The sequence below is a fragment of the Camponotus vicinus genome, unplaced genomic scaffold (assembly GCF_025532165.1).
Source record: "Camponotus vicinus isolate PSW18456_S1 unplaced genomic scaffold, iyCamVici1.0 SCAF_1, whole genome shotgun sequence".
In the NCBI taxonomy this organism is placed as follows: domain Eukaryota; kingdom Metazoa; phylum Arthropoda; class Insecta; order Hymenoptera; family Formicidae; genus Camponotus; species Camponotus vicinus.
The window spans coordinates 8,175,577-8,185,695 of NW_028141945.1; the positions used below are offsets into that span (position 1 = coordinate 8,175,577).

Sequence of the window (10,119 nt, forward strand, 5' to 3'; positions counted from 1 at the left end):
GTAGCAGGTTTTTTTTTTAATTGAGTGTGTCGTAAAACTCTGACACACTCGAATGACATTCATGCGCATTAAGTGGGCTTGCCTTCTTAATGATGTTGATCATAGTTTTCCGATTAAGAATCCTAGGACATATAAACAGGCTGTTTAAGTCTAATAGTATTGCGTCGTTGCATATGTAGAATGAAAGTTTCATTTTTACGAGACGCTCTTATAAGATAAACATCTTTTGATTAATCAAGTATTACATCAATATAATTTTCTCACAAAAATATATCTCGGTTTTGGCAAAATAATTTTAAATAAATAAATAAAATTTTTGCAAGTAATAATAAATTTATGGAAACGTGAGAGAATCGTAAAATTTCAATGTTATACTAAATTTCAATGCTACACTAACTTTAAAGTTAGTAGATAAAAAAAGTATTGTCTATATTTATATAAAAAATATAATAAATTTTTTTTTCAATCCCTCAATATCATCTGCTTCAAAGAACTTGAAGAAGAAAAACTCAAATTCTATAGTTAATATTTCTATATATTTTATCCTATAGTTAATTGTCACCTTCGGTATATTAAAATAATTTTTCGCGTTATATTTTTTTTCCATATATCATAAACATGCTGTTTAGCGTTAGAATGCAGTCTTTCCGCGTACACACCCTCTAATGCATTTATGCATTTGTAATACATAATATCAGGATATATCTTTTCTGCTGTTTACGTTATATATACGCTCCAATGATGCATAATATTAGCGCGATAATCATGATACGTGCTTGTTACAAATATTAACATTAAAATTCGCGTCTAGATGAATCAATAGTACGTAAATTAAATTTTAGACATAAAATATAAAACAATTATAATTCTACCATTTTTTCCAATTATACATTATGTTATATTATAGATTATATTAAACATGTGTTACTATATTACATTTTTATATTTTTTATATAATTTTAATTATATTTTAAATTATAAATTAAATGTAGAGTTTTCGATTTGATTTCAATAATATGTGGATATTAGTCATTTCAAATTAATAACATTACGTACGAGGGATCATAGGATGTGCTGGAAAATAAGTTTAGAAAAGAGACTTGAAAAACGATGAATCAATCTTTATTATAGTTTTCCTCTCAAATAAAAGACAGATAAGGAAAACTATTAAATAAATATAAAGAGAAGGTCTCACCACGCAATGCGATTCACTTTGCTCGCTAAAAACTCGTTTCGCGGATGATTATTGCGCAAGATCATCGATTTTTATCCAAATATCGCGATACAAAAACGGATTTAGTATCGAGACACCGATAAAAAGTCGCAAAAGAATGATGCATGAAATATCCTTACATTACAATTGACAATACCAATTCAGACGATTTTGATGAGTATCTTATAAATATCACTATCGTTTCTTTTTTTCTATCTACAAAAGCAGTTCGGGCGATTATAAATACTGGATGCAGCGTGTTAACTGAATACTGACCTCCGTTTTTTTCCTCTCACGAATATATTTTCAATTCTATTTTAGCTCTAGCAAAACTGGACACTTATCGATTAAAATGCAAATAACTTAATGGCTTATTATGCATACATATATATACAATCAATCAATTATATATAAGATGTTCGAGAATTGATGGATGATGAAGAAATATAAAGTGTTATTTTTCTTGCGAAGTAAAAAACTTCGAGTGGAATTATTCAATAATGTAATATTACTTATCTTTATTTCTAAAGCTCTTTAATCCTCGAGAAACTTGTGTTTCTAAATGATTTATACTATTAAAATGCTTCAGAACACACGTCAAAAAAAAAATATTAAAAACTCTTTCTCAGTTTTAAAGGCAATAACATTGTGCATCTACTTTCCATCGATTCTAAAACATTTTATATACAATAACATATATAATATAAATAACATTCGTTATAATATCTGCGCAATTAATGAGGTGATAAAATATTGTATAAATCAGATGGTTGACAATTATTATTATCATAGAAAATTTCTCGACTCGTGCAGTACGTGATAGGAATACTATAGGTATATTGCAATGATATATAAAAAAACTTCTTTGATTACTTCTTTCCTCTCCATGATCATTTTTCTTGTAATTACACACTTGATACATTGGAAAATCACAGATTACAAAAATACCAGTAGAAAAATGTCAGCATATCCTGTTAAAATTATCTCACCTCGATTTATAACAGACGGAATGTCTTCGATTCTTTTTTCTCTTTGTAATTGTATTCAAAATATGAATTGGATTTCAACTCATCGTTTTCTTTGCCGAGGAGCGAAATAAGCGAAATTGTAAACATGTATGTGTGTATATTATTTTCCTCACTTTTCCTGAAAAGAGGAAGCGACGTACGTTTCTTGATTTACAGTAGCACGATCCCGTGATCTCTTTCTAATCGGCGCTTTGCCTTGAGTGCTACGATTCCCATCAGATCTGCCGGGGTCGGAAGAACTGCAAAAGCGCTCGGTGCCACCGCTTGTTGATAAAACACTTCTACTCCTCCACACTGATTACCGTAAACCACCGTATCCTCCGTTCTGTTCGATAAAGATATTTTTTTCTTAATTACGGAGATGATTATAATAAATACTTTCCTCTACTGCTAAAATTTTTATTTAACATATTCATTCAGCAAGTTATATAAAGTTTTTAATCTCATCTAATTTTTAAATTTATTATTGCGAAAATATATATATGTTTCGTAAAGCTTTATTAGAAAGCATTTGTTTTACGAGAACATTTCACAAAACTGGAGGTAATCCACAAACAAAAAAAACCGAGGTAAAAAATGAATGTGTCTTGAAAATCTAATATAAATTATAAATAATGTAAAAAATAATTAAATTTAGTCTTTTTTTAATTCGCAAAAATTTGATGCTATATATAATTACCTGACGATGATATCCGTTAAACTGCTTGTTTGTGTAAATCTGTCGTGGAGACAAGAGACTATGTCCAGTTCGGTGACGCCCCAGAGTCCGGAACGTTGCACCGTGTCCCATTGCGGATCTACACTTAAAATACTGTACAGTTCTTTGTTTTCTGTTGATGGCATTGGTTCCAAACACTGCTGCAGCCGCGACTCGAGCTTACCCAACGTGCTCACACAAGTATGCCACTATCAAACAATTTATTATATTTTTTTACAGTCTTTCTTATATTTATATGTATAATATCAATATGAATAAGAGAGAGAACATTTGAAATGCGTTTGTTTTATTATTTTATATATCATATTTTTCAATTATAATTTTCGTTTATTATTCTATATATTATTTGTATTTTTCTATATATTATTCTATATATTATTAGTTTTTGATCTCTAAAAATCTAACAAGTTTCATAATATATGCACATTTCACACTTACCAGAGCATGTATCAAATCCGGATTGTTCGCAGTACCATTTTCCATGAGCAACACCAACACCATATTTTGATAGCCACAGAGGAAAAGCTCAGTCTTCTCAAGACAGGCAGCAGGATCATCTTTGTTGACCCAGTCCTCGTCCAGCTCATCCTCGCCATCGCTGGCCTCCTTTTCTACCGATTCTAACTTCTGCCTTATCAACCGATTCATCGTCGTCGTCGTTGTTGCGGTGATGGCTGTGGCTGCACTGCTGGAGAATCCGGAGAGATCGCTCCGGAATTCACTCGGCGTCGTATCGCGACTGCAAAAACCGCTAGTTCGTTCGTCAGCCAGCAAGCTCAGCTTCGACATCAATGGTGTTAATTGTAGACCGTCCAGCTTCCGCCTCTGTGGGAAATCGCACGAATTGCCGCCACATTCTGATGTCGATCTTCGTCGATCGTCACCGTCTTGTATCTCGGCGACAACGTTGAGGGGCTTCAGTGGTAGACTCATCGATCTCTTGTATGTCTCTTGTTTGCTTTTGTCGTAGTCAGGTTTGATGCGTTCTAAACATTTATATTTAAAATATACATATTTGAACGATTTATTATTAAAGATTTTTTTACTTGTCTGTTAAGGTTTCTTACCAAATACTTTAGTTTTTACAATTTAAATCGTGTACCTTCGCCAGCATCTTTTGTGATCGAGCTCGAGCTGCTATTTATCGACAATTTTGCGCTCATCAGGTCGCTCGATAGATTCCTCGATTGCAGATTGTCATCGTCGTTGCAATGTTCATGAATGGCACTGCTGTTGCCGCCGTCATCGCGCAACTCTTCGCAATGAGAAGCGACATACTGCTCGTACAACGACTGCGAGACTGGAAGACCGTCGCATCGAAAGACGGGATAATTGGGATCGGTGATGGTGCGCGAGTATCGCTTATTGCTTGCGATGAGTTTCCGCTGGGATGAATTCGAATCGTGGTCATCTGGTGAAGCTTCGCTGAATTTGTACAATCTGTTATAGTAGTAGAATTTATATAATATTTAAAAAAAGAAAATAAATTGTAAAACTTCTAATATAATAACATTCGAATCATTATTCAATTACATTTTGTCCAGTTCCGGTCGATAAGTTCTAGGAAGACCGTTCAAGCGTGGTTTAATTGATGACGTCAGATCCGGCAGGCTCACACTCTTCCGATCAGGATCCTTTCTCTTCATCAGTTTTTTCTTCGAGGTAGCGTTTTTCAGTTTGTTTAGACGTTTGCACCTATTTTATGATCAAAGTTGAATAATTATTATTGTAAAATTGGATATTTTTTTGAGCTTTTCAGTTTCCAAAATGCATAAATCTCCATTCTATAAAAATACAGATTTCTAACGATAGATTCGAGATAAATATATATACCTGAGCGCCTCTTTGACGACGTCGGGAATATCATCATCGTCATTGTTTTTCAACGAACTTCGATGTTCGTCGTTCTCGCCGCTCTCGGATGAGCAGATGAGCATGGCGTTTCCATGCAACACTCGGTCCACGTCCTTCAACGGCGTCGCGCAGATGCTGGGTGTGAGCGGATTGACGATGGTACTGCTAATCTTAGGACGCTCTGGTTTGATCTCCTGCTTGCGTCTGATCGGCGATTCGTGATTGATCGCGAGCGGTACTGACGATACGTATTGCGGCGCTGGCGGATAATTCGCAGAGTCCAACTCGCCTTCTTCGGGAACGGTGAATATCCGCGAGGTATCTCTTTTCATAGCGGACATGGTAGGAAGCTCCTTGATGCCGCTTTTAGATACATTCTGAAAGTAAATCAAATTGAGCATAAAATAATAACGTTTTAATCGAAAAACCATGGTATCCAATCAAATTTTATGCATTTACGTCTTAACATCAATGCTATTGTGTTTATTTACCTTCCTTTGCAATACTTTCTTAGTTACAGTGTCCAGACATGAATTGTAATATCGTTCGTTATTTGCCTCTTGCATCAACTTTGCAAACTGCTTTCGTTCTATATACACTTGTAATAATTGAACGCCGATCGGCAAATGGAATTCTGTGGGTATTCTTTCTGCGGGAGCCTTTAAAATGAGATTTTTTTGATGAAGTTCTTGTAAAATAATTAATATAAGTGATCAATTTCGTTAAAAATTAATATTGTGCAAAATCATCATTCCATTAGATCAATTATATTTACATTCAGATAAATCTAATTAATAATAAAAAATACCTTTATCCTATAAGGATCAGTTATGACGATTTGTTTTGTTAAATCCGCTCCCAGTTGTGTTGAGACTATCCTGAAAAGAAGAAAATAAGAATGAATTATATAATTAAAGATGATGATGATGCAAATAATGAACAATTAATAATTGGCAATAATATATAAGTACATGATAATTAACATTAATATCTTAAGACAATATCTATGCATACAATTTCATTTATAAATGTTTCATTACTTGTTATTATAGAATAATGCTCCTCCTAAAATACCGTTTATTTCTTGATAATGCTGCAACATTTGCATCCCTTCCAAAAATATGTTGCTAGCACTCTGCGCAAAACACAATGTATATTAAAGTTTATTTTTATGCTCACTTTTTTTATTCAATATCACATTTAATTTATATAGTCTGCACTAACCTTTGGAAGTTTAATTATAGGAATGCTGGAAAATAGATTGGCACTGTGTTGAAGAATTGGCAGATAGGTCTCAAACATCTGATACAACTTCTCAGTGAATCTATTATGATCGTTGTTGAGGGATTCTAGTATTTTTATGAGATCACAATGGAAAAATTTCAACAACGATTCCAGAATGTCGGCGCGTCTCTCGAGTATCCAATCATGTATGTTTCTATCAGTTCCTACTGCCTAGACCAAAAAACCAGCACAGACAATAATACCAGAATATAACAGAGATTTTCAATTTAATAACTCTATAATAAAATGTACTCACCAGCACATATTGCCCAAATTTCTTCAACACAAACTTTCCACCTTGTAATGTGATAGAACGTGGTGCTGAAAACGACGTTGACAGGAAATGGTAAACACCCATTAGCTGACCTGCCAAAGCCAGTCTTTGTGTGAGAGATACCCAAGCTGGATGAAAATACATGACTGCTTCAGCAGGGTCATCCTCTTCTTTACAACACTTTATAGTGTCGTAAACAAATACTATCATCATCTCTCTGAAAACAAGAGAATATTGTTTTAAATTTTATAATAAACATCTCATCGCTGTTTCACTATAAATTATAAGATAATAAGAAAGTCTTAATAACATAAGGAATATAACATATAAAATATATATAGATGATAAATTTTTATAAATATTATATAAACAGTGTAGAACTCTCTTTTAATAAAGCAAAAAATAGAAAGCTTTGATATAGATGTGGTGAATTACATAATTCTCCAAGAAGGACCAGCTCACTTTCTGTACTTGATCGCAAAATTTGTGCAGCTTATCCAAGCTTAATCTATCTAAATACTTTATCAGCGACTGCAAACGTATCTTAAAGTTTTTCATTGTAACAAAATTGCTTAGCGCAATGCAGAGATTTTGCAGAGTTTTGCAGAACGTTTCAGTTTTGGCGCATAACTGAGTGAATCATTTATAAGTGAACGATCATCAATTAAGCGGTATCAATAATAATATATCGGAACAAAGATAAGATTAAGTTACAAGTAGCATGCACAAGTATATGATACATATACAAGTATGTCGCGGAACTTGTTTGCTCGGCAAGTCAGTAGCTCGCGGAGCGAGTTTGGACTTGCCAGCTAGAGAGGCGTGTTCCAGTGATAGCTCGCATCGAGACAATCTCGCCTCTCGGACATCCTCTTTCGTCAAGATCCAAGGAGTCATTGCACGCAGTACAATTACTGGGTCAGACGAGAAAGTAAACAGAGCGTTATCGTTTGCAGTGTCGCCTGCCTGTGTACTTTCTGACAATGTGTGGATGTGTGTAATTATAGATACTGTAATTATAGATAAGTACGTGATCGTACTTCGCCATGGTGATCGAAGATAAATCGCTGGTCACGTTGCAAAGCACGTATGCAGTTACTTGTCGTCTGTCAAGTCTCCCCGCTGCTCTCCTGTCAGATCGTTAACGCGATCCTCGGCACCTGGTCGCCGTCCGGTAATGACGCCTCGTGGAAGCACACCCTCGTCGCGTCGTCCACCGGCGAAAAAAGCCGCGTGCCATTTTCTCTCCCTTTTTTTTCTCAATAGACGATCACACGGAGCGAAGCCGCTCCTCTCTCGCCGCCATCCTGATATTGATCTCTCGATTTGTGATTTGTGTGCGTATGATACGTATATATGTGATGAATGTATATATGTACAACACATATACATACGCGAGAGACGCATTCGCGCAATCTCTATTCTTTTCTATTTCTTACGTGTTATTTTTCACAGATAGCGATACTAGTATATTTTCATGTAATATAATCCTATTAAGAAATTACGCCGAGTTGTATATTAAGTGTTTATGTAATATAATGTATTATTATTTACACGTGCATTATTTTATGACTTATGAAAGCACATATGATGCACGCTCGTGAATTTAAATGTAGCGGCAATTTTTCTTACTACCGGTCACGTGACTCTTACTCTTGCCATTTCCGGGATCGCACAAATATGAAATTTTTGTATCATTTTATATAGTATTTTTTCATAATTTCTTTTCTCTCACAATTCTTTATTACGATTCTCAAAAATGAAGAAGAAAATTAGTGAATCTTGGAAATGACATTAAAAAAATATGTATTAAAACTATCTCTGTTTCTATCAAATGTGTCATACAGTATAATTTATTCAAATATCAGATTTTAAATACAAATTCCTCTTGATTAAGGGGAAAAAAACTTACGAAAAAATGCATATCGCATTACAAAAAAAAATCTCCTTTCTTCAATCATGCTTTTCATTAAAGTCATATTGTTGTTCAATAATTTTTTTGTTTATTTCCGAGGCAATTACAAATTAGAAAAAGTAAATTAACATATATTTTCTCTTTCACTTTCTAATCGAATGTACAGTACAATAAAAACAACAAAGTTCGATCAAAATTAGTATAAATATATTTCATTATAAATTGGAGAGAGAGAAAAAATAGATTATATCAGATTCTCCGGAAATATATTTATGCAATCACGTTTTTTTATTGTTGTTGTGTTGTAGCAATCTTTTCTTCTCCTTTCTCGGCAAAAATTAAATGTCTTATTACATGCTTAATCATCGAACAGCAGAGAAAGAGAGCGAAATAGTCGATATGCAAAAAAGAAAATACAACTGCATCTTCTTTATCTGATCTGTACACTATACATATTCGGAGTGCGTTATTTTGACTCATGTACAAACGATCAGTGTATTATATTGTTTATTTTTTGTAATAAATTCCATTTAAGTTCACTAAGTGACGTGTGAGCTGCGTTATTATTATTTTACACTTAATTAAATTACCGACAATTATCGAGTTAATCGGAATAATCGTAACATCAATTTTGGTTTATGAATAAAGAATGCTTTGTGCACAATTTACATTTATAACTATAAAATATAAGATATGCATTATATTTGTATAAATTCAATATTTCATTTTTTGTATTTAAGAGAATTTCCTAAAAGATAGAATTGATCCTATGGTAATATTTCAATATTATAAAAAATTTTAACATCAGAAAAATGATAGAATTGATAAAATTGACGTATTATTTTTATTAGTTTTACAATTTTTTAACAAAATTAGTAAAGTCAAAAGATCAAAAAGAAGTTCATTCAGAAAAGTTGTTAAGCATTTAACAGATCATAATTTTCAATTGACAAGAAATTCGTCTCATTGTCATTATAATTATTATAGAATCATTACTTTGATCATTGTATGTCATAGTGTTATATACGATATTGATGTCACAATTCTTCCAATTAAATCTACAGATCTCGCTGTAGGCTTGAAAAATGCTTGGCGACTTTCAGACCGAGATCGAAAGCGGTATAAAATTTCGTTCAGGTCAATTTCCAACGATTTAGATAGAAAATAGATCGATACATCGATCGTCGATGAGATTATTTTCGCATGTCTGTATAGCGTAAAAAATCTCGCGTGACCTCAACAAAATCGTATATCATTATATTAATATATCGTAATATATATATTATACACAATATATATATAAAATATATTATATACTAATATATAATACCGCTTTTTCTCCCCACGCTTTCGGAAATATGCTGCTAATTATACAATTTTTCGAGTCTAATTATCAGTGTATAAACCTGGAGAGAGTGTGTAATCTACATACTATATATGTATACTTGTATAATTACTCTCTCTTTCTATAATCGAACGCTAAAGATATACAAAAAAAAAGGAAAAACAAATCAGTGTATACCCCATAAGATGAATTAAAAATACTGTACAAGCGTTACACACACACACACACACACACACACACACACACGCGCGCGCACACACACACACACACACACACACACACGCCGTGGCGAATAATTTACAATCTGTTTTCTTCTTTTCCTCTTGTTTGAGCGATTTCTCTTCGCGTTTAAAATAAACCGTTTGCGCTTTGTCGACGAGTCTAACAATAAGATCTCGTTTGCACGAAAAAATGCACAAATGTATAATACAATATACAGCGAATAGGATTCACGAGATTTGTTTTGAGGACTCTTTTAGAAATGGAAA

At 33.2% G+C, this 10,119-nt stretch overlaps 1 protein-coding gene and 1 long non-coding RNA gene across 4 annotated transcripts; one reads left to right on the top strand and one right to left on the bottom strand.

Annotated features, from left to right (window-relative positions):
* Window positions 1-33: 33 nt before the first annotated feature.
* On the bottom strand, window positions 34-7,701 carry Hps4 (Hermansky-Pudlak syndrome 4 protein). Of its 3 annotated transcripts, XM_083099876.1 has the most exons (13): window positions 7,412-7,700; window positions 6,354-6,588; window positions 6,038-6,268; window positions 5,854-5,948; window positions 5,622-5,691; window positions 5,305-5,472; window positions 4,793-5,190; window positions 4,493-4,654; window positions 4,062-4,399; window positions 3,398-3,945; window positions 2,921-3,147; window positions 2,355-2,566; window positions 34-122 (listed from the first exon to the last, which is right to left on the bottom strand). In XM_083099876.1, the coding sequence occupies exons 1-12, from the start codon at window positions 7,417-7,419 to the stop codon at window positions 2,392-2,394; spliced, it is 2,655 nt and encodes an 884-aa protein (XP_082956002.1). In that variant the 5' UTR covers window positions 7,420-7,700; the 3' UTR covers window positions 34-122; window positions 2,355-2,391. The 3 variants fall into 3 exon arrangements, with proteins under 3 accessions (XP_082956002.1, XP_082956009.1, XP_082955995.1); XM_083099883.1 differs by lacking the exon at window positions 34-122 and having other exon boundaries at window positions 1,107-2,566; window positions 4,062-4,384; window positions 7,412-7,701; XM_083099869.1 differs by lacking the exon at window positions 34-122 and having other exon boundaries at window positions 1,107-2,566; window positions 7,412-7,699.
* On the top strand, window positions 6,848-8,833 carry LOC145971864 (uncharacterized). Its single transcript, XR_014438991.1, has 2 exons — window positions 6,848-7,302; window positions 7,394-8,833. It is a non-coding gene; the product is annotated as an uncharacterized LOC145971864 (long non-coding RNA).
* Window positions 8,834-10,119: the final 1,286 nt, after the last annotated feature.

What these genes read in the sequence shown, in the direction of transcription:
- Hps4 (XM_083099876.1), bottom strand. An exon ending in CTATAATTAAACTTCCAAAG is followed by an intron (nt 5,949 to 6,037) that starts GTTAGTGCAGAC and finishes TGTTTTGCGCAG; the next exon opens with AGTGCTAGCAACATATTTTT. An exon ending in CACAAAAGATGCTGGCGAAG is followed by an intron (nt 3,946 to 4,061) that starts GTACACGATTTA and finishes ATAAATGTTTAG; the next exon opens with AACGCATCAAACCTGACTAC.